This window comes from Trichosurus vulpecula, chromosome 2 (genome assembly GCF_011100635.1).
Source record: "Trichosurus vulpecula isolate mTriVul1 chromosome 2, mTriVul1.pri, whole genome shotgun sequence".
In the NCBI taxonomy this organism is placed as follows: domain Eukaryota; kingdom Metazoa; phylum Chordata; class Mammalia; order Diprotodontia; family Phalangeridae; genus Trichosurus; species Trichosurus vulpecula.
This window is the reverse complement of record NC_050574.1, coordinates 18,769,404-18,793,932: the sequence shown is the minus strand read 5'-3', so window position 1 is coordinate 18,793,932 and position 24,529 is coordinate 18,769,404. Positions and strand designations below refer to the sequence as shown.

The 24,529-nt window shown below is 43.0% G+C and overlaps 1 protein-coding gene across 3 annotated transcripts in view; it reads left to right on the top strand.

The window, feature by feature from the left end:
• KIF1B (kinesin family member 1B) overlaps window positions 1-17,132 on the top strand; it is a 188,810-nt gene extending 171,678 nt beyond the window's left edge. For all 3 annotated transcript variants that reach the window (XM_036747919.1, XM_036747917.1, XM_036747918.1), the window contains 7 exons: window positions 1,341-1,580; window positions 2,303-2,374; window positions 6,911-7,032; window positions 8,243-8,392; window positions 9,669-9,861; window positions 11,973-12,091; window positions 12,688-17,132. In XM_036747919.1, the coding sequence (XP_036603814.1) occupies window positions 1,341-1,580; window positions 2,303-2,374; window positions 6,911-7,032; window positions 8,243-8,392; window positions 9,669-9,861; window positions 11,973-12,091; window positions 12,688-12,730 (939 nt within the window). In that variant the 3' untranslated portion in view covers window positions 12,731-17,132. The remainder of the gene's footprint in view (window positions 1-1,340; window positions 1,581-2,302; window positions 2,375-6,910; window positions 7,033-8,242; window positions 8,393-9,668; window positions 9,862-11,972; window positions 12,092-12,687) is intronic.
• Window positions 17,133-24,529: the final 7,397 nt, after the last annotated feature.

Below are 24,529 nucleotides of genomic sequence, written 5' to 3'. Positions count from 1 at the left end.
TCAGGCACTTTACCAGACCTAATCCCTTAAATCTATGCATCACCTCCAGTTCATATTCATAAAGGATGTATATTTATATAGTCTGATGGTTTTCCCTACTTTCCTCAGTTTAAGTCTGAATTTTGCAGTAAGAAGCTCATGATCTGAGCCACAGTCAGCTCTAGGTCTTGTTTTAACTGAATATATAGAGTTTCTCCACCATTGTCTGCAAAGTATATAATAAATCTGATTTTGTTATTGACCATCTGGTGATGTCCATGTGTAGAGTTGCCTTTTGAGTTGTCGAAAAAGACTGTTTACTTTGACCAGTGAGTTGTCTTGACAAAACTCTTACTAGTCTCTGCCCTGCTTCATTTTGTACTCCAAGGCCAAGCTTCCCCGTTCCTCCACTTGTCTTGTGATTTCCTGCTTTAGCATTCCAGTCCCCTATGGTAAATGTGACATCTTTTAAAATTTTATTCTAAAAGATGTTGTAGGTCTTTATAGAACTGAGCGAGCACAACTGTAGATCACTGTGATGTTGAGTGGTTTGCCTTGGTTTCAAACAGATCGCCTCCTTGTTATTCTTGAGATTCTACCCCAGTACTGCTTTCCTCTTCTGTTCACTGTGAGAGCTGCTCCATTTCTTGTAAGGAATTCTTGCCCACAATAGTAATGAACCCCTGAATTAAATTCACCCATTTCTGTCCGTTTATGGACAGACGCAAGATGTCGATGTTTAATCTTTCCATCTTCTGTTTAACGACATCAGGCTTGCCATGGTTCATAGATCTTACAGTCCAGGTTCCTATGCAATACTGATCTTCATGGCATTAGACTTTCCTTTTGTCACCAGACACATCCGCGGCTGATCTTCCTTTCGACTGTGGCCCAGCCACTTCATTAGTATTGGAGCCCCTTGTAGTTGTACTCCACTCTTCTCCAGGAGCGTATTGGACACCGTCTGCCCTGAGGGGCTCATCTTCCATTGTCTTTTATCATTTTTAATACTGTCGATGGGGTTTTCTTGGCAATGATACTGGAGTGGTTTGCCATTTTCTTCTACAGTGGCTCACCTGTTGTCAGAACTCTCTACTATGACCTGGCTGTCTCGGGTAACCCTACATGGCACAGTTCATATTTTCACTGAGCTGCACAAGCCCCTCTGCCACGGCAAGGCCGTGATCCAAGAGGGGAAATCATGACTACTCTTCCATTCATTTCTGGTTGACTTATATCCACTCTATCCAAATTGATAGCCAGTCTTAAGTTCAGAAAAGGCCACACTATGGTTAGTATATTACCCCTTCCTGTCCTGCTCTCTGTGTTCCCAGTCATGACATTTGTGTCGATGTTTTTAGGTAGAGAAGACTCGTCATTTCCTGCTGCTCCGTGAGAAGCTTGGCGACAGCATCCCCAAGTCCCTGAGTGATTCCCTGTCTCCTAGCCTCAGCAGCGGGACCCTGAGCACCTCCACCAGCATCTCTTCTCAAATCTCCACCACCACCTTGGAGAGTGCAGTCACACCGAGTGAGAGCAGTGGCTACGACTCAGCTGACATCGAGAGTCTGGTGGATCGGGAGAAAGAGCTGGCTACCAAGGTACCAGTCATCCTTGTAACCTGACATTGTTGGAGACTAGAAACGAGTGCTTTCTCATAGGAGCTGCCCTTTTTACTCATAGTACTTGGTTTATTAGCTTCTGCCTCTTCAGTGGTTTCCTCATCAGAGAATCTTGTTCTAAAGCTTGTGAGTCAGTACACTGCTTTTTGTTCAAAATAGAGGGTCCTGAGAATTGAGGGTAACTGTGTCATGTAGTGTCGATGCTTCTGATTTGTTCAAGTTCCCTGTGGAGCTCTTTCCTTCTTGCCACATTTGTTCCCCATTCATTAAATACCTTCTGTGTGTGAGGCAGAGAGAGGGAAGGAGGGAGTGAGAGAAGAGAGAGAGGTACCACATGGAGTCGAGGGTCTGGCAGGGTGAGCCTGCACAATAACTCAAGGGCAGAATAGGCTGGGCATGAGGGAAGTAAAAGAAAGAGAGTCTCTGACCAGGGCAGGGGCCAGGGGTGGGGAGAAAGAATGAGGCATTGCTGCAGCAAGTGAGGTATTCCAAGAGTGTGGACACTGTTAGACGCCTTCTCCTAGTCCTGGCCAAGGTGGAGGGTCTTGTGAGGTGTTTCCCTTCCTGTAATGTTGGTATATTTGTAACTGATTATTCTGGCTACGTATGAGTTCTGCTGTGGGCTTTAATAATTATACTTTTCCTGCATCTTGTTATGTGTCTGGGGAGCTTCTGAATTTTGTTTTGTTTGTCTTCTCCAGTGCCTGCAACTTCTCACCCACACTTTCAACCGAGAATTTAACCAGGTACACAGTAGCATCAGTGACTGTAAGGTAAGCAAGTTGCTTAACCTGTAGTCATCATAGTAATATAGTAATGACTTTTTTCTCCAGCTCACCTTCCTTTTCTGTTTCCCAAATTATCTTTTAATTCCTGTCTACAGTGCCTTAAATTGGGGAGGTTAGGCATGAGAGATGCAAAGATGAAAATGAAACTGTCCCTGCCCTCAAAGAGGTCACATTCCATTTGGGGGGCGGGGGTGAGGGGTGGGGAGTGGCCCAGGGCCAGGGGCAGTGTGTGAGGTAAGAACATGCTCACAGATAAGTAAGTGCACTGTATTTTCAGGAGGGTGACAGCACTGACTGTACACTGAGGTCATCATGAAAGGTTTCACATAGCACAGGATAGTCTGAACTCAAGGCATCTGTGGCCTTGTTTTTAAAGTCTTTAAATAAATGTATTTCAGTGTGATTGGTTTCCTTTGTAATTCTAAATATTTTATTTTGTGCATTTAAAACTATGATTCTGAGCAGGATTCCATAGGCTTCCCCAAATACTTCCAAAGGGATGTAGGGACACAAAAAAAGTTAAGAAGCCCTGATGTAAGAGATGTCTCTAGAGCCAAACCTTGAAGGAAAATAAGGGGTTCTGAGACCTCATTGTGAAATTGCTATGTGGGAAAAATCAGCTTTGGACTCCTTAGAAATGTGTGTGCGTTTCCTGAGTGGAGCTGGAAGGGCCCTTAGAAGCCACTGAATCCAACCCCCTTAGTTTATTCTGTGTTTTTTTTCTCTTCTCTTTTCAATGCTGAACTTGATACCAGAAAAGAGAGTATAAGTCTTTGCGAGCTGTTTTTGTTTATCACGTTGTTGTCCTATTTTGTCTTATTCTACTCTGCATCAGTTCATGCTCCTTGGGTTCTCTGAAACTGTCTCTTTGATTATCACTTGCAGTACAGTCATTCCAGTGGATTTGTATGCCAAGATTTGTTCAGCCATTCCCTAGCTGAGGGGCTCTGCTCTCTTACAGTTCTCTGCTTTTCTTTGTTTTTTTTTTCCTTTTAATTCTCACTTCAGGATCAGGAAGTTTGTTTTACTTCCAGCTCTTCCCTACCCAGTATTATCCTCCCTCCTCACCATTCTAAACATTACTCTTGCGTGGAGTTGGAGGTATTTCAGCACCAGGCCCTGTTCAGCCCTCCCTCCCTTGGGGGTTTCAGAGAGGAGTGAGATTTAAGGAATGCCCTCTTCCCCTACTCCTTTCTCATGCGTGTATGTTCTTCTCACATATCCCAGTTACGAAAATAGCAAGTTCTGCTATTTCTGCCCCTTCTAGGGAGGGAGCAAGGAGGCACCACAGGGCACAGAGCGCTGGACCTGGAGACGAGAAGACCTGAGTTCAAATCCAGCTTCATACACTTACTATGTGACCCTGGTCTAGCCACTTCACTCTGTCTGCCTCAGTTTCCTCAGCCGTAAAATGGGGATTAAAAATAGCATCTGCCTTCCAGGGTTGTCGTGAGGATCTAATTAGACATATGTAATATGCTTAGCATAGGGCCTGGTGCATATAGTGAGTGTTTGCCAAAAGCTGTTTCTTTGCTTCCTCCTGTTATTGATTGTTTCTGTTTCTTGTTTATCTAACCTGTTTCACTCAATGATTTTTCTCTTTTTTTTAACCATGCTAAATGGTCTGGATCATAGAGTACATGGAAGGGGCAGTAAGGTGTAAGAGGGCTGGAGAGGTGGGAAGAGGTCAGGTTATAAAGAGAACTTTCTGTAAGATCCTCAAGGTCACAGGCAGGTGACATGGTCAGACTTACACTTTATTTTTTTAGGTTTTATTGACTTTATTTTTACACTACAAACTTTTCAATTTTTACAAATTTTTTCAAATTTTACAAAATTTCCAGATTGCTCCCAGTCTATGAGAACCCTCTTGTAATAAAGTAGTACAATTAAGCAAAATAAACAGTAGTAATAACCGACATTTATATAGTGCTTACTATGTGCCAGGCGCTGTGCCAACTGTTTTACAATTATTATCTCATTTGATCCACAATACAGCGACCTCCTTTGACAGTGCATGCAGTATTCCACATCTGTAGCAGCACTACCAACCCCTCTATCTTGTAAAGTGTATATAAATTAACAGAAATCTAGTTTCTTTCCCTTCTGCCCTACCCCACTGAAAAAGGAAAGATAAACAAATTCCTTGTAATAAACGTGCATATTCAAGCAAAATAAATTCCCCCATAATTAGTATTCAGAGATTCCTGTGTTTCATTCTACAGCCCTAAGTCCAGCCTCTGTCAGGAGGTGGGGAGCATGCTTCATCAGTCCTCTGGAATTATGGATGCTCATTGTTTTTACCATAGTTTTTAGAGCCTTCAGAAGTCTCTGTCTTTTCAGTATGGTTGTTATTGTATAAATTGTGCTACCGGTTCTGCTGACTTCATTTACTTATAAAAATCTCTTAAGTCTTTGCTTTTGTCATATTAACATTGTGCTGTAGAATGTTCTTCTGCTCACTTCACCCTGAATCATTTTGTACAAGTCTTCCCAGGTCTCTCTGAAATAGTTTCTTTCCTCATTTCGTACAGCACAACCTTTTCATACTCATATACCACAATTTATTTATCCCTTCTTCCCACCAAAAAAAAGCTGCTATATCTGTTTTTATACATACAGGATCTTCCTATTTCTTTATTCTCTTTTGGATCTAGGCCTATACCATCTAGCAATGGTATAGCTAGGTCTTAGGGCTCACAATATTTATTAACTTTTTGGGCATAATTCCAAATTGTTTCCCAAAATAGTTGTTCCCATTCATGTGTCTCCCAATAGTGTATTTCCCACAGCCTCTGCAACATTTCTCATTTTCCTTTTTTGTCATCTTTGCCAGTGAGGTAAGAGTCTTAGAATTGATTTAATTTGCATTTCTCTAATTAGTAGTGATTTAGTGATTTGAAACATTTCTTTCACATGGCTATAGGATAGCCTGGATTTCTTCCCTTGAGAATATCCTGTTCATATCCTTTGTAAAACCATTTTGGCAGCTGAATGGAGGATGGTTTGGAGCTCAGAGAGTATTGAGGGAGCAGTGCCAGCTAGAAGCCTGTTGCAGTAGTCCAGGCAAGAGGTGATGAAGTCCTGAATTAGCTTGGTGGCTGGGGTGGTTGGAAGGGGAGTGAAGGGACATAGAGAACAGATAGTGTGAAGGCTGAAGAAGCAAGATTTGGCAATAAACTGGAGGTGTGGAGGGAGTCCCAGAGGAGTCAGAAATGGAATCTTGCTTCTGACCTCTCCACTCAGCCGAACTACTCTTTATCATTGATTTCTTCATTTCCAAATCTAAGGATCTCTTCTCAGTCCTTATCTTGCTGCCTTCTCCTCCTGGATACACCAGGACTTCATGACAGAATTGTCTCCTAGTTCTTCTCCTACCCATCTGCCCTCTCCCTTTCAGGCTTGTTTACTGTTCCATGAACTCCAAAGTTCCTCTATCTGATTGTATTGTTTTATCGTTCTATCTTTACCTATGCCTTAGGACCCTTAACACCAGTTTGTTATCCTCTCCATGACTTTCATTCCCACTACACCTCATTTCTTTCCTAGACCATCATCCTTTTACCAGATACCTTGTCTTCAGGATTTGTAAAGTGCTTAGCAAAATGCCTGGCACACAGTAGGTGCTGTATAAATGCTTATTTGCTTCCTTCCCTCCATATCTCAGCATTTCATTCTGAATGTCCTGTAAGCATCTCAAACTCATCACGTCCAAAATAGAGCTTAGTATCTTTACTCTAAAGCCCACCCCTCTCCCAAGTTTCCTTCTTTCCTTCAAAGGAGCCACCATCGTTCCAGTGTCTCACATTCTTAACTTTGGCATTGTCCCTGACTTCTCATTGTCCCCCATTCCACATATCTCCTCAGTTGACAGTTCTTGTCATTTTAGCTCCAGAACTCCTCTGACCTCTAACCCCTTCTTTCCACTCACATAGCCACCACTTTAATCCAGGCCCTCTTCTTGCTGAGATTATTGGGCTCCCTGCCTCAAGTCTGCTCCCACTCCAGTTCATCCTGCACTCTGCCACCAACAGAATGGCCTTTCTTTCCTGATTTCTTGTCCATGCTCTGCAGTTCGGCCGAACTGGGCTTTCCTCTCGTCCAGCTCCCATTTCTGTGCCTTTGCGCCGGCCGTCCCACTGATAACTTCCTTCTTTGCTACTGATAGTAGTCCTTCCTTCAATACACAGCTCCAGCACCTCCTCCTTCTTGGAGGCTTCTAAGGCCCTTTCTCCCTAACCACCAGGTATTTAAGTTACACATATTTATTTGTATTTTATTCTCTCTCCTCCTCCCTCTTTCCTTTTTCCTCCTCATCAAGAATATGGTGGTGCTTGTTGAATGTTTGGATGATTTAATTCTCTTTTTTAAATAACTTGCTAATTCTTAAAACTTAAAAGGCAAAGCCCTTCAAATTCTAGCATTTGATGTTTTGGGTTTTTTAGGGCAACTTTACACTGCTCCCCAGCTTTTCTGATGTTTTGCGTAATCTAACGTATCCTGTTTTGTTTGTGTCTGCAGTTGTCTGATATTTCTCCAATTGGGCGAGATCCATCAGTGTCCAGTTTCAGCAGTGCCACCCTCACCCCTTCGTCTACCTGCCCCTCTCTGGTAGACTCAAGGTGCAGCTCAGGGGACCAGAAGTAGGTACCCCTCCCCCACTTGGAGATGATGACCTGGGTGTCACATGACAATGACTGGTTTCCTTCTTATTGCAGCTGCTGGATTCTCCTTCTTACAGCACATCTTTTGGTTGCCTCCAAAGTGCCCTTCTTTGTCTTTTTTCCCTTTTCCCTTCTAAATTGTCATCTTTTGTGTAAAAAAAGCATAGTACATTGGAAAAAGAATATCATTGTCTAAAATAAATTTTGTATGCTGCATAGAATATGTATGATAATCCTATGAAATGAGCAGGGCAGCTAGGTGGTGAAGTGGGTAGAGTGCTAGGCCTGGAGTCAGAAAGACCTGAGTTCAAATGTGGCCTCAGATACTTACTAGCTGTGTGACCCTGGCCAAGTCACTTCACCCTGCTTGCCTCAGTTTCCTCATCTGTAAAATGAGCTGGAAAGGAAATGGCAAACTGTTCCAGTATCTTTGCCAAGAAAACCCCAAATGGGATAATGAAGAGTCACACACAACTAAAAACAACTGAATGACCACAACCACAACATAAAATGGTATCATAGGATCAAACTTGTCCTAAGACCATTCATGCAAAGTGTGCAAATTAGAGAATTAAAATGCACACCCACAGTGAGCAAAATGTTACTATGTTCTTCCAGACAGGTTCCTTTTGGATGAGATGAACAATGTGTTATTTTTAAAAGACTATTTGGGATGTGAAGAGAATGGTTAAGAAAAGGAAGAATCACTTTCAAGACCACTATTTGGATTCTCTGTTTAATTAAGTTGTTGTTTTCTCTCACATGACATTAGTAGATTTGGGGAATTCTTTTGTTTTTAGAACCCCACTTCGAAATGCCTTATTTGCAGGACTTTTTGGTCATAAGCATTTGCAGAGTAAGATGAGGGGATGCTATTAACATAGAAATGCTTCAAAGAGTACAAATATATACTGTAGTGATACGGTGGAATACTGTTGTAGGCCCTCACTTAGCCTGTTAGTGCAGCTTCTGAAAACTCCTACAGATTGAATATGAAATTAAACTGCTCTGTGAGACTGCTTCCAGCTCTCCAAGATTGTTTGGAGGACCTCTAATTCGTGATGTTACACTGAGACAGATTGTGTAATATTTTATAAAATAAATTCAGAACATTACCTTCAGAGTTTCATGAAAATAAACAAGTAGTAACTTTAATTTTACATCTCGTACTTCAATCCCTCTTTTAAAGGACCCCAGAAGCTAACTCTCGGGCCTCTAGTCCCTGCCCAGAGTTTGAACAGTTCCAGTTGGTCCCAACAGTGGAGACGCCTTACTTGGCTCGAGCTGGAAAAAATGAATTCCTCAACCTTGTTCCAGATATTGAAGAAATTAGACCTGGGTAAGGAGGATTCATTTTTGGTCCGAGGTTGCTTGGGATGAGGATAACTAAATCATCCTGCTTGCCCTTCAGCATAAGGTGGTTAGGCTTCAGCAGGGGTCACTGTTGCTCTGAAAGCTCTCTACCTGAGGTCACTTAAGCCATCTGTATTTGGTGCTTTGAGAGGAGGGCTGGAGTTTTATACCTCCCTATGAGCTGCTTTGGGAGAGCTTTCTTGCCTTAATTCAATTCATCAAAAATGTATTAACCACTTATAAGTGCAGAACACTATGGGAGAAATTGGGTATGTAAAGAGAAAATAGAACAGATTTCAAGCAGCTGAAAAGATATATATACAGATTACTGTGCTCTAAAAACAGGTCAGTCAAGGACAAAGGAACCATCTGACCAATGTAGGCTTGGGGAAATGAGAGGGACTTTATCAGGAGTCAAAGTATTCTTTCTCGGTCCACCTAGAAAGGACTGGGTTGAAGGTGGGAGGCTGAGGGGTCACCCAGCGTAGCTGGTACCCAGAATTCCAGATGGACAGGACTGTGAAGTGAGGATAAACCAAGAGGGTCAGTGGAGAAGCACAGAGTAGACAAGGGAGGACACAATCAGAGCGGTCCATTGGGAAGATCATATGAAGAACAAGAGGGGGAGAAGTTAGAAGGCTGTCCTAAGCCAAGATATGTTAGGGTGGTTATAATGAGAGGAAATAGATGGGAAACTGATTATTTGTTGCAAGAAAGGAAAGAACCAAAAATGACCCCAAAGTTTCAAGCCTTAGTGATGGTCAGGACAATGGTGTCAGAAACAGGAATAAAACTGTTTTCAGGAGAAGATGTTAAAAACTGTTTGAGAATAAAGGGCTGGGCCAGCATGCCGGTGGAAATACACAGAGTAAGTAATCAGAAATTTAGGACTGGAAAGGGAAAATTAGGGTAAAGATTTCGATTTCAGAGTCATCTGCACAGAGAGAAAAGTTAAAGCCATAGAAGATAAAACTGCCTAAATGACCCATTTACCTGTTTTTACCTGTTCTAGGTGAACAAATGAATGAATAAAAAACACATTTAATCCTTACTGTAGACAAAGCACTGTGCTAATCACTGGGGAACATAATTAGAAAATTTAGAGCGTCACTGCTCTCAAGGAGCTTTCATTCCAATTGGGGAAGACAAAGCATAGAATCAATTTTAACTATAAGTTAGATGAGCCATCCATATCTGTGTGTGTGACCTTGGCTGATATTCTCTCATTTGTTGGGAAATTACCTTTTCTTGTTGTCCTTCAGCTCAGTGGTCTCTAAGAAGGGGTACCTCCATTTTAAGGAACCATATTCCAGCAATTGGGCTAAACATTTCGTAGTGGTACGACGTCCGTATGCATTCATCTACAACAGCGACAAAGATCCAGTAGAGCGAGGGATCATTAATTTATCTACAGCCCAAGTGGAATACAGTGAGGACCAGCAGGCCATGGTGAAGGTCAGTACGACGTGTCCTGTTCTACGGTAACACGTGAGCAAAGTTGTGACCTTATTCTTTGTGGCATAGGAAAGTGTTCCCTGATGCCTGTGCCCCTTCTGAAATGTTCTGTCTTTGGACCTGATTGTTAATGTGCATCAAGGCATCAGCCAGGGAGACATTTACTTGCTACAAGTGTTGTGGAGAAGAGCTACCACAGAATCCAAATCCAAGAGGAAGTCCCTGTAAATTGAGGTCCTCCAGAGGTCCCTGTTTGTGAATCACATTAGACCGACTGCAGCGAGCCCTGGAACAAGGCCAGTCTTCCTAAATGAAATCTCTAATTAGTGAAGATTTTGAGTTTGGTCTTACTGCCCACTCAGGAAAAAATAAGAATGCCTTTTATCCAGACTGTGTTGTACAGATTGATGGATAACCTATAGCACTCATCCATCAATCTGGACATCTTGGACAGACATTACAGACTGACAGTGAACTGGACCCAGAATAGGAAGAGAGCAGTCTGGATTGCCTTTGGGAAATTGCAGTACTGATCCCAAGCTTCTCTCTAAAGAGATCTTTTAATATCAGTAGTCTTTGGGTGATGTTAGGTGGCTATAAGTCATGGAATATTACAGTCCCTGGAAAGTGGGGCTAATGATATCTTGAAGGGCAGTGGTGAAGTATGTGGTATGTGTAAGCAGGTTGCAACACATTGCAAAACAGAAATTAGGCTGGATAAAGTGTTGTAAAAGATGTAATAAAAGAAATATATGATCCAAACAGAATGTGGGCTGATCACATGGTGAGAGCAAGGTGAAAACTGGTGGACCGCTCACACCTTCCAGTAGTATGCCCTCTTTGTCAGTAGAATCAGAGGAAGCCGCCCACTTTCCCATAAAGATATTAAGTGGACCTTCTGTGGGAAACCTATGGGAAGACATGGATAGGCAGGCATGAATGGATGAAGGAATGAAAAATCATTCATTAAGCCTTTTCTATATGCCAAGCCCCGTGTCAAATGATGGGGAATACAAATATAAAAGCAGAGACATGCCCTGCTCTCGAGGAACTTATGTTCTTATGGGAGAATCGACATATATAATGAGGCACTTTGGTTTGGAAGATTATAGGGATCATATGTGGGGCCACAGAAGAACAGACTGACTCCTCCTCCAAGGATTTTGACAGAATTGATTTGGTTGTGGTTGTTGGTTACATAACTGGAAAGGGGGTACAGAGGGGAGAGGGTACACCTGAGGCTAAGACAAGGCATTTAGCCAAAATGTGTCTGGACCTTAAAAATGATGGTCTGGGAAGAGCAGTCACCAATAAGGACAGCCGAGGCCCAAAACAGAATTTCCCCCAGAGCAGTAAGGTAAAGCTGGGCAGGGAGTGGGGGAATGGGGGAGTGGGGAAATGACCAGAGCGTCAGGAGTGAAAGGAAGCTTGCCTGGTGGCTTGAGAATGAGTCACCAGGCACAACAACAGGGCCCTGAAATGGAAGGTTCTCCAGGGCGGCAGCCATGTGATTGGGGAGGCTGGGGTGGAGCTGGCTGCAACAGAGAGCATGATGGCACATAGTTTGCAATCTGTAAATCCATATCATCCGAAAACTTGTCCATCTTAGTGAAATCACCAATCCGTTGGAGTGCCAAACGCTTGGGAAAGATGTCAGGATGTCCTGCATTAACCAGAGCATAGTTTGAGTATGAACTAGCACTACCATGTTTGCAGTGCTGCTGCTTATCTGCAGGGCATCTTGGGCAAGCCAAGGAACTGTCCTCAGAGTCAGTCTCTCCATCTGAGACATATGGAGAAGACCTGCCTTTCTGCCTCCCTGGGCTGTCTTGAGGACTGAGAAAACCAACGTAAACTAAACGATGGCCGACGTGTACATGTTACCTTGCTATTTCTCAAAGCCCTCTCATCCCCAGGAAGGTGGTATAGATATCATTTTCATTTCACAGTGGAGCTCCTTTGGCTGTGTCTACACTGGTATCTAGGCTCCTGACAAAGCCTTCAGTCCCATTCTGGTCCTGTCTCTCCCTGCTGCCTCTTGGTGAAAATGTAAAACCCTGGAAAATTACTGACCTTGTTAGTAACTCTCTTACCTTCTGTGCTTCTCCTAGACATCCAGCACCTTTGCTGTCTTCACAAAGCACCGCGGCGTCCTTCTCCAAGCTATCAATGACAAGGACATGAATGACTGGTTATATGCCTTTAACCCACTCCTTGCTGGCACAATACGGTAAGATATGACACAATCCTGTCTTTCCTTTCTGTCATTTAGTTTTGAGTCCCTAAGAGCATCTGCATCTGTAAATGGGAAGTGAATACTATGAGTTGCTCATCAAATTTGATATAAAAAGGAGAAAAAGCATTTAATATTTGACCCTTGGGTGGAATGAGACCTGAATAGCTTGAGGCTGAGGTGTCTGTACTCCCCATGAGACGTATCCTGTCATGTACTATTCTCATATGCACTCCTCAAACCATGTTTGTGCCTTCTCTGTCTTCTCTCATTTTCATTAGACTTTCTCCAGGCATGAGATGGGAGCCAGATTTTAGATTTTTTTTTTGTTTTGCTATTCCAGTGTTTGGGCCACTATCCTAAGTCCGGGAGTTAGTGTTGTTCAGCCTTGTGTTGGGGCAGTTCCTAAAAAAGCTATTCCTGCTCATCGTGCAGGAGGAAGGTGGGATGGTCTGGGCTTTCTGTCCAAGAGGCCCAGATCCCTGGCTCTGAACTGTAGGAGAGGAAGCTCCAGGCGTGAGTCACAGAGGAGAGGCAGGAAGGGGGTAGATCTGCAATCCAATTTACTTACGTTTTTTACCTGTCTCTTACAGGTCAAAACTCTCTCGCAGACGCACAGGTCCATTGAAGTACTGAGCAGGTGCTGCAGAGCCCCCTCCCTTGCCTTCAGACAGAGAAAAAGGGTCACCACTCATTCTCTTTGTGCTTCTTGACAGTTCTTCTTGTATGTGCTCCTGTGGCTTAACTACTGCTCCTTCCCCACCATGTGGTTTTCTAGCCCTCTTGTTCCCTAACCCTTCTTGCTCTGTCTTCTTTTCATTTCTCCTCTGCTGAGAGTACTACTAGTAGCATGTGGTCAAACAAAAGGACGAATGGAAAAAAGAGGAGATCCGATGAATCTCCAAATTTTTTTTGTTGGGGTAGGGGTGTTCATTTTGGATTATTGGTTAGCTCCTCTGACCACCTTTGGATATTTTCGTCTGTCGTTGAAAACTGCTTCTGACTTTTCTTCCCCTTTCCTGATTTGTGGTGAGGTCATTACAGTTTCCCCAGTGACCTCGAACCTATGGGAAGGGGAAGGGATCCAGCCCCTTTGTCACTTGGATAAGGGGCCTCACGCTGACAGAAATCACAGTTAGACACTTTCTTGGGTTTTTGTTTTTCTTCTTCTTCTGGCTCTGATTTATCCTTAAGTTTCTTTCCAGACAAAGCAGCTATAATGAAAATTGGACTCTTTTGTGAGAATTAATTGGAGCTCGCCTGAAAAGAGACTTTGTAATAGTTTAGCTGAAGGTCGGGGGTGTTGGGGAGAAAATTATTTTCAGTAGGCTTGAAGCAGTGGCTTTCTCTATTAAATGAAAGTGGCTCTACTATTGGCATCAGGTAAGGAGTGTGAGATGTCAGCTTGCATGCCACTGTGCCGTTACGGTCCAAACATCCAAACTGTAAGGGGTGGAAACAGGTAGACGAATTCTCCCGAGTCATCACTCCCTGGAAGTCCCATGCAGCCCTGTGGGCCGTAGGATCAGGAAGGAAAGTTGATTCACTGGAACTTGAAACTTATCTCCTTAGCACTAGTAATGTTACTGGGGTTGCCCTTTGGAATACATGCATTGGAGTATAAGAATTAGCCAGAAGGGGGGAATGTTTCATTTGTGATGAGTAATAATATTATTGTTGTTAATTGATGAAGTCATAATTGACCCAAGAAAACTATTATCAAAAAGAGTGGTAATCAAGCGTCCCTACCTTTGGTCCCACTGGCCTTCATCCAAGAGGAGAAAGTATATTCCTTCTGTGTCCATATATACTTCTAGCTTTATTTTGCAGGTCCCTGAGTTGAGATGGCCAAAACAAAATCTCCGCTGAAGTGTGTTTGTGTCTGTGTGTGTGTGTGTGTGTGTGTGTGTATACACATAAATAAGGGCATGCAAAGGAGGAGAAAACAATGTATGCCTGAACTCATGAATTTGGTGTCAGATTTTTTCCTTCCCTTAGAGAGAAGCTATTCTTATGCATTCTCTTATCCCTCCTGCTCTCTGCCTTTCTTCCCTAGAGATTTAGTGGGTCTTGCTAGAACAGAAGAAAAGGGCTCCCTACTGAGAAAGGAGAAAGCTGCTCCTGAGCAAGGGCATCCTCACCTCTAGGCAACTTCATCTGCTTCAGAGGGATGATCCCTGGAGAGCAGCATGCTGCCCCTCTTATCCTGTCTGTTCTTTCATTGGCCATTGAGTTTTACAGAAATGACAGAAGAGAACAAAGGTCTCCAGGTTACCTCAGTTAATTTATTAGATGACTGGAGATTCTTATGCCATCCTCTGCTTCCTTCCAAAGTAGCACTCTATTCCACCGTAGCCACGCTTGAAGGCTGTGCACTGAGATCTCAGCCTTGAGGTTGACGGTGTTCCCCAACAAGGCCCAGGTAGATTATGATCATGGCAGCCAGAGAAGTCTATGGGAGTGCTGATTGCCTTCTCCACGGAGCTGTCCATCAGTCCATCTCCATCTCACCCCTTCAGCGCTAAGTTCCCCTGCTTCATCCACCAGAGCCTGCAGTTAAGAGGATGAACAAGTCTGAGAGCTTGGTACAAGAGGAACAGGAAGGCCAAGATCGTACCGTGGTGGGCCCGAGCTAAAACCCTCTCTCGTGGATTCTTCCGTTCCCCCCATCTCATTTATTTTATTAGCTGTTTGTGGGATTTTTACTGCTCTCAGATGTTTCTTTGTTATCTCTGGAGTGGACACAACATGCAGTCCTGGCGTGGTACAAACCAGGATCTGTTCATGCTGTGGACGGCTTCCTGGTCGAAGTTCATCAAGCCTACTGATGAATGAAGAACAAAGTGGAAGCTCACTTAGGCCTTGCGTGATAAGGCTGAGGCTGTTGTCATGCCTAACTCAAGAGGACATATCTGTTATAGGTGTGGGTGAGAAGGCCGAGAGGCAGTAAGATCATGTGGCCCACTCAAGTGACTTGGGTTTAGTTTGGGTTTGTTTTGTTTTGTTTTGTTTTTTAAGTAGAACAAAACTAGTTGGGAAAGTCTTTGCTTTGGGTAAGTCAGATGAGTTAATTGAATTACACATCTACACTGATCACAGCTAAGAGACCTATGTTTGAAAGCAAGAGGAATGGCGCCATCCTGCGGCAGGGACCAGGACAGGTGTGTGGCTGCTGCTTGTCCCTATTGAAGCTACTTTGCCCCGCTCCTACCTGGCTGCCAGGCACAGCTTCTGTGTCTCCTGAGGATCTAGGCTTGCACCACTCCTACCTAGGTCCCCAGGAAGTGGGTCTGGTGGCAGCGACTGCCGTATGATGCTTTGAGTAGACAGATCCAACTGCAGTCACACAGGTGGAAATAATCAACTGATTCTAAGTTACTTGCTGTTCACATGTTCACAAGGCAATCTGATTGGTTCTAGAGCCTTAAAAAACACCCTAAGAATTAAAGGGGAATGTGTGGCACTGTTTCCTCCCCTTTCCTTGTCCCCTCTTATCTGCTCAAACCTCCTTCCCCTTAAGAAAGCAATAGCTTGTGTTCAGAAATGCTACCTGATTTTGTGCAGCCTGCTTGGGAGTCAGCCAGCTCTCAGGGCAGGGACCATGCCAGGGGCCAGCCAACCCACTGACCATGGCCGCCAGAACATGCAACTTCAGTAGTGATTTGGAATTCTTAAATTGGATTTTTAAAAATTATTTAGTTATATCAAAAATGATTGTCCCCTAGCCAAGAAACACAGGACAGTTTTGGCTTTTTGGTAACTACATAAAATTTATGAACCACTTAACACTTTATTTTTTCTCTATCCTAAGATTAGGGGGAGGGAAATAAAATCATTGTAAAAGGTCTTTTTCAGACCAAAAAAATAGTGACTTTCCTGGCACATATTTCAAAGCAAAGACTTTGCTGCCTGCTGCTTATTATCTAATTTACAGGGATATTTAATTTTGTTTTGTAATGTATTGTATATTTACACATCTGTAATTAATTGCACATTAGACTGGAAAAAAAGGATTATCCAGAGGTTAGCACTAATTGGTGTTCTCCGTTTGACTCCTACTGCCTGGCCACCACTCTGTTTCTATTGTACAGCATCAATTCTTCCGTTCTTGTGGGCCTTTGTCTTTCCTTTTAGTTTTGTTCTCTTTTTAAAGGCCAGTTGTTAACCTGCTTCTTAAAAAGAGACTAATGCTGCTGTTCTCGGAAGGTTTTCTGAATGAATGTATTTGAAATAGGACTCTAACTTGTGTGCATTGCATCTGTCCACTGTGGCTACTAATTAATTACCCAATGTTCCAAACCATTACTATATGTACTGGGAATGTATTAACTTTGTGCTTCCTTGTTAAACGGAAACATCAGCTGTTCAGTAAAGAGAGAGTTTTGTTGTTCAAAAGGCCATTTATGAAATTTTGGTCCAAGTCCCATAAGAAATTTAGGAAAACTGGCAGTTATTTAAGAAACAGAAAACTTCTGTGACTGATAGTAAGTTTCTCTCCAAAACCTACAACCAAATAGCTGTGCTCAGATGGAAAGCTAGAGGGATGCTGGTGTTTCGCCACACCTTTGCTGCCGTGTTGTTTTCTCACGTCTGGCATTAGTTGACCTACATGGTTCCATCAACACTCATGTGTTTTGTGTATTTTCGATGTTGTTGCTAAAAATGCTCTTCCCTCATACCCATCTCCCATCGACACCCTCCCACCCAACAACAAAAACCATAAAGCATAAGTGGCCTTCTTGAACCAATACTTTGCAAACTGATCTCTCCCCAGTGAAGGAATCAAGCACATTAGCAATGATGTACATTATTAATTTCAGATTTTCATTTCATGTTTTATTTTGTAAATATATCTGATGTTTGGAGCTTCAGTATACAAAATGTAAATATAGTTCGTGTATTTGTACTAATTTGGATTCATTTGCTGTATAGCCTTAGATGTGCAATGCAGACATTAAATAACTGTGTATGGTAACCTTGCACCATGGAACTGTTAGTGAACGAGGTAAAACAATAAAGGTACAACCAGTGCATCCAGGCTCCTGGTATGACTTACTCTGCAGTTCCCCACACAGGGTTTCTTGTCTCAATTTCCAAAGTCTTCCTTTCACCTGGACCCGAGTCACCATGCACTCCTTCATAGCTTTTTTTTGTTTAGAAGATGAACATGGCCACTCTGTAAAGCATTCTAGCCCAGAAACTGGGGTGTGTGTCTTGTTTCTGCCTGAATGTTCTGCTTATTACCCCTTTTGACTCTTCAGAGGTCATTACTTATTGTTTGGAGCTGTCACTCCTGTGGCTTAATGAGTGGAACATCCGCTATGTTCAGAAGGTAGTGGCAGGACCAAAGCAACAATAGAAAGCAGTCATTGGCACGGTGGATGGAGTGCTGGGCCTGTGAGTTCAAATCCAGACCCAGATACTGGCAGCGTGACCCTGGGCAAGTCATTTTGCACTGTCCCCTCAGTTTCTTCATCTGCAAAATGAGCTGGAGAAGGAAATGGCAAATCCCTCCCATATCTTTGTCAAGAAAACCCCAAATGGGGTCACGAGGAGTCGGACACGACTGAAACAACTCGACAAAACGTAACTGCTGCCTGGCAGCCCTTGCTCTCGAGGAGTTTCTATGTACCTTGGGGGACTAAATCAGGATGCCTGGCATTGAGCTGCCACAGGCCAGACTATATCTGTTGGATCTAAGTTTTGAACTCTGGTGATTTTTAGTGTCTCCAAATTATACTTTATGAATTTAACAGAACAAAGCAATGTCTGGCCATCTCAGAGTTGGTGAATAGATAGGATCCTATTCCTGAATTTAGCCTGCTGGCCCTCCACAGTCCCCACATTGCTTCACAGTATTTGGGTCAGACAGTAGGGCTGTAGGTTCACAAGATTTAGAACCAGAAGGAACCTGAGAGGTCATCTAGTCTACTACCCTTCCGAGAAAGATGACGTATGCATATCCTCCCAGCAAACCCTTCAGCTGCCTCCCTTGTTTCTAATGGATGTTGTCTAGCAGCAAGAGGATTATGGATCTACAGTTGGAAGGGACCTCGGAGCTATTATTCTGACCTCATTTTACAGATGGTGAAACTGAGGGCCTGAGAAGTAAAGAGACTTCTTAAGGTCAAGCAGGTGACCCAAGTAGCCATTGGCTCAAACATGAGTCTCACTTCACCCTCTTCCCACAAGGATATTCTGGTACTTCTTTAAGTAATTTTTTTTTTGTAGATGAACAAATATTGCCTCTTTCGAGAGAAACCTCTTGCCCCCTTACTAAGTATTTGTTCATCTTCACCTTGTTATTTTTCAGCCTTTCCTCTGCAGTCATGATAACAGCAAATTAATGCCAGAGGTGAGAGTTAACATCTCCCCCCACCTCCCAGTGGCATGTTCATATTCTCTTAGATAATGCCTATTTAGGGTTCAGTGTCCCTGGGATATTTGTGCTGTGCCACTGTTGATAGGGATGACAAGTGAGGAAGTGGGGATAGCAGCTTTTTCTTTTCTTTTTTTTTTTTTCAAACTAACATGGGGACCAAGATCAGGCATCAGGGTATGGGCTGCCTTCCCTCCTTCAGGGTGACCACAAAGCCATTCTACAAGCCTATATGCTGTTGCCAGTGTCCCGATCCACTGCCCACTGCCTCACTGCTTCCTTAGCATTTGAGTAGATTGAGCATTTTCAATAAAATTTCATGTATGGTTCTATTGGTAAAAAAAAAAAATACAGCCATTTGCTATGGAATTAAACTCTTTCCTGCCTGTTCAATGAAAAGGTTAGCCAGCACTGGCTTAGGTCATTTTGTACGGTCACGTTGACTCAGCACAATTGATCCCTTGCCAAGCTTCAGACTAGAGCAATCGATCTGCTTCCAGAAACGGTCCTTTCACATGGCTCTTGTAGGCAAAGTTATAGAACAAGGAAGTGATTAAAATGGAGCTTGGATGACTTTTCACATTACCACAGATTTCCTAAAGTGAGTTTGTTGCATGAGGAACTTACTCAATACTCCACTACTTGCTTTTGGTTCTCCAAAGACGGTGTTTAAATCTTCAGCTCAAAGTCACCGTGTATTGAAGTAAATGTATTCCTGGTTCTCTGGTACAAACTCTTCACTTTCACTGGACAGAAAAGGTCCTTATCATCCTATGTGATGTAGACAACTCCTGAAAGTTCTGCTCTGATCCTCAAATCAACGTGGCGTAGTGCCATCACCATAGAGGTTGCCAAATGGGTTTGTCTCATTTAGAATAGTCATGGAAAAGGAACTGCCAAGGCTAAGAAAACACCAAGTAAGTCTAAAGGGGCCCCTTCCTGCCGAAGAGGCACCTAGGCTTGAGAAGGAAAGTGGGCCAGGGCCACTCTGGCATAAGAAAGACTAGAGGGAGATGCCCTCATATCTTAAAAACAGAGCTGTCTCTGGCTGCTGGAACCTTCTATCTGTAGCAAAAGTCTACCATTGAATAATGTTGAAGGATAGTGCTGGCTTCTTAGGCAAAATTGCACCCTAAGTGAAGTCCTTCCATACCTTAAGAGTGACAGTTGCATTGTGCGTATCTGGGTCCCTTCTGATCCCCAGGCATTATGACTGTGATGATGTAGGGCTTTCTACAACTCGGCAACCATTGCATGTTTACCGTAGACAGAGCAACCTTGATAAATATCCACATGGATGAAGGGCCTTACTGTGTTGGGGGTCAACTCAGCCATCAGGCTGCCATGGAGCCCAGAAGGGAGAATCACATCTTGGGGTAAGCCCTTTGGCTTCCTACGTCCAGGATAACCTCATCTTAACATGAGGGGGCAGATCTCAAAGGACTAGATCATAGGATCACAGTTCTAGAGCCAGAAAGGACCTCAGAGAGGCTTGAGGTTAACCCCCTCATTTTACAGATGAGGAAGCAGACCCAGAATGGGCAGGTGACTTGTCCAGACAGGGTCACAGAGCTACTAAATGTCAGAGGCAGAATTCTAACTCAGGTCTCCTTGCCTCCCAAGTCCAGCACTCAATGATCAAATGAGATATTTGTAAAGCTCTTAGCACAACGTGAGCATATAGTAGGAGTTCAATAAATGCTTGTTCCCCTCCCTCCTCTTTATCCACTGAGCCACCTAAATGCTTCTAAGGTCTCTCTTTGATCTTGTGAGCAAATAAAATGCTCCTCCTACTTTATTTTTAATAATAATAATAATAGTTAACATTTATATAGGGCTTACTGTGTGTCAGACACTGTGCTAAGCGCCTTACAATTCTTATCTCACTTGATCCTCACAACAACCCCCAGGGGGAGGTGCAAATGAGGAAACTGAGACAGAGTTGGATGAGTTGTCCAGGGTCATTAGTAAGTGTCTGAGGCCAGTTTTGACCCACTTATACTGTAGATGCTAATTATCATGCCCTTTCTCCAGGAAAAGGATAACAAATTTCACTGATTTGGCCAAGAGCAAGGATTGGAATTACATACATACAAGAAGGCTGTCACCTAAGAGTGCTCATTTTAGGAGTGGGAGGTTTTTTTTTTCCTTTTGGTTGCATTGTTAGCTTCTAAAGAGTGTTGGGGGCTTTCTTGTACCCTTAGCCTAGGTGTAAGGTTCTCTCCTCCACCAGCCAGCCTCCAGGCAGCTACCCCATTGATTCCCCTCCCACCGACCTTCAGTGTGGTCACAATAGAGGAAATCAATATTGTGGAAAATATTATACTATTTTATATCATTTCTAATTTCAACCAGACCCAGAGCCTCCATTAATGAGTAACTGGATGAAGATCCAGGACCTGGGCTTCTTTGTTCTCTCTAAAAGTTTGCTCAGGTAATAAATACCCTTACCTCTGTCAGCAAGGCCAGATTAGACTGACCTAAGGACATTACCCTAACCCCAAGAGAGATTACCTTGCTTAATATTCTACAGGTACATACTATGTTATGGAATGTAATGAGACACAGAGACTCTGGGCTGTAGTTTCAACTGACTTTTGTCAACATCCTTTACAACTCTATTCCATTAAGGAAAATCCTCTTCTTGTATCATGGTTAAACATACATGGGGGCCATAAAAATGAGGTCATACAGGCTTGCTAGCTCTGCTAAAATTACGTATATAAGTTTTCTCATTGCTTTGTTCAGGCAGCCAGAGTTTATACTCTGACTCCTTGTACGTACAAGTAAGCTAGCTCCACTATGCTTTAAGGGAAAATAATAAACAACATGGATTTTTCTATCACCTAGCTCTGTTGTTTCCTTCAACCAAGTTTTCAGGTTTAACAATATTTAACTTGAAAGTTCAGATATCCGGTAAAAACTTGAAGCAGGCCACTATGGGCTTTCCTTGTTCATAGCGCCTTGTGAGGTACTCACATGGATCTCCTATGGGGCTGGCTAGGGAGGATATGGGGGAAAGGGGTCTTAATTGTAAATAGAGAAGGATGGATACAAAACTCTAACCTACTACTTGCTAATCTGATATCTTTACATTATATTCTTTTGTAACCAAGGGCTGTAGGTACCAAGAGGATTGATGTATCCATCTTTGTTCTCAGTCACTTAAGCATTTATTGTTCACTGGGAATACAAAGATTCAAAAAAAGGTCTCTGCCCTCAAGGAGTTTACATTCTAGTAAGGGAGATATCATATAAATAATTAGGTATTTATAAGCTATACACAGAGTAGGTGTATAGCTACTTCTCAGAAGGGAAGGCACATCAGTTGAGGGGATGAGGAAAGACCTCCTACAGAGTGGGGGATTGGAGCTGAGTCTCGAAGGAAGCCAAAGAAACTCAGAAGCAGAGGTGAGGGGCAGCTTTCCAGTAGAATTTTCCACAAGGGCTAGTGGACTAGGGATTGGACCTGGGGATTCCAATGAGGAAGAGTTGTGTGAGATATTTTTAGAGATACCTTACTATCCATGGCAATGTTTTTTAAATGCTCCAATCAGTAATGATTAGAGAAATGCAAATTAAAACAATCTTACGTACCACCTCATACCTGTCACACCAGCAAGAGACGAAAGGAAAACAACAAATGTTGGAGGGGTTGTCAGAAAAAAACATATGATAATGCACTCGTGGTGGAACTGTGACCTAATCCTACCATTCTGGAAAGTAATGCAATGGAATACCAATTTATTAAGCTCCTACTATGTGCTGGGCCCTGTGTTAAACATTAGGGATACAAATAAGAAAAAAGGCAATCCTTGCCCTCAAAGTGTTACAATCTAATTATTACTGCAATCTAATGGGGGAAGGCAACACACAAAAGAAAAGATGGAAAGGGTGAGGTAGAGTGGGACTGTGACCAAAAAGCTATTAAGCTGTAGATAGCTTTAACCCAGTGATGCTGGGTCTATACCCCAAAGAGATCAAAGAAAAAGGAAAAGAAGGATGCATGTGCACAAGGATATTTGTAGTAGCTCTTTTCATGCTGTCAGTTTCATGGGAAACTGAGACGATGCCCGTCAACTGGAGAACGGCTGAGCAAGTTATGGTATATGAATTCAGTGGGATGCTATAAAAAATGGTGAAGGGGATAGTTTTAGAGAAACTTGAGAAGACTTGTATGAACTGATGCAAAGTGAAGTGAGCAGAACCAGAACAATTTACATGATGAATGATGACAATATTGTTAAAGACATCTTTGAAAGACTTGGGCATTCTGATCAATATAAATGACCAGCCACAGTCTCAAAGGACTCATGATGAAACCTGCTATCAACCTCCTGAGAGAGAAGTAATGGTCTTGGAGTACAGACAGAAGCATATACATACATACACGTGCACACACACACACACGTGTGTGTATATGTAAATACATACATGTCTACATGGATATGTATTTACATAGAGACAGAGGTGAGGCATACAGATGTGTGTGTGTGTGTATTTGGGCATGCCTAATGCAGGAATTTGTTTTGCTTGACTACACGTTTATAACAAGTTTTGTTTTTCTTGCTTTCTCAATAGGTGGTAGAGGGGGGAAGTTGGAGGAAGAGAATTGAGAGCTGAAAATAAAATTGAAATTAAAAAAGCCCCTGCCCCAGAAGTTCCCAAGTGGCACTTTTGTGTGCTGTGTCTGTGTTGCAAGCAAGGAAAAATAATAGTGGGATCTCTACGGTGCTTTCAGAATTGCAATGCACTTTACTTGTGTTACCTCATCTCTAAATATCTTCTAAAGAAGTGTTTCCCAATTATTCTATTTAGACATTGGTGTGTTGAAAAGACGTCTTTGGCAGGTTGCCATGACCTGGATTTCTTTCTTCCTCTTCAGCAGTTTTTGGCCAAGGAGTGGAAGGTGGAACTAATGACCATGATGGAGGGGAGGGGAACTAGAGACCATGATGGGAGGGTGGGGGGTGGGCAGAAAGAAATAACAATATTTGGGGCCATCAAGAATTCCAGTGTTGGATCAACCTAGCCCCAGGGTAGCTGGAGCACCAAAGCTGAATTGTAAGCAGAGAAAACCCTTAGGGGAGCATGGGTCTAATGTCTTTCAAGGAAGACAGCTCATCGATTGGCCGAAGGTGCTTTAACCTCCTCCACCTAGTTTCACAATCGTGTGTAATGCTAGATAAGGTTTCTGTTGTTTCTTTAGTATATTCTTTCTTACAAAGTCCTTTCTACTTAGAGAGATGAGCAGGACTGACTTTACAAACTGTTTAGCTGTAATCACAATAACCTTGCAAAAGCTACTGAGAATTATAGGCCTGTACAGCTCAAAGGAACTTTATAGAGGAACAACAGGCAAATCCCTCATTTAACTAACAGAGGAGGACATTGAAGCCTAGAAAGATTATGTGACTCACCGTGGTAGAACCAGGATATTTCTTGGTTCCCAGACCAGTGCTCCTTTCAGTATTGCTTCCTTGAGAGAGGGCCAGTTCTAATCTTGGCCCTTTCACTGTACCTGCTGAGCCACCTAGCTCCACTCATGCCTAGTAAGTCAACCAATAGTGCCCTTAATGGCACCCTCTGTAATTCACAAAAGAGGGAAATATATAGTATATGTTGTGGTTCAGTCATGTCCGACTCTTCATGACCACATGGACCATACCGTCCGTGGGGTTTTCTTGGCAAAGATGCTGGAGTGTTTTGCCATTTCCTTCTCTCCTTAAGGCAAATAGAGGTTAAGTGACTTGTCCAGTGTCACACATATATGTTTCTTGAGCTCAAGTCTTCCAGACTCTGGGCTCTGCAGTCTATCTACTGAGTCACCTAGTCACCTCCTAGACAACCAGAGGTTAAGTGATTTACCCAGGGCCACACAGTTAGTAAATATCTGGGGCCAGATTCAAACTCCGGTCTTCCTGACTCCAGAGCCAGCGCTCAATCTATTACCCCATATTGTATACGAGGAAGTATATAGGAGTGTAATCGGGAAAGCTGCTGAAAAAAACAATGCTCCCACTGCAGCAAATCCTCTACTGGGAAATGAGAGTTTA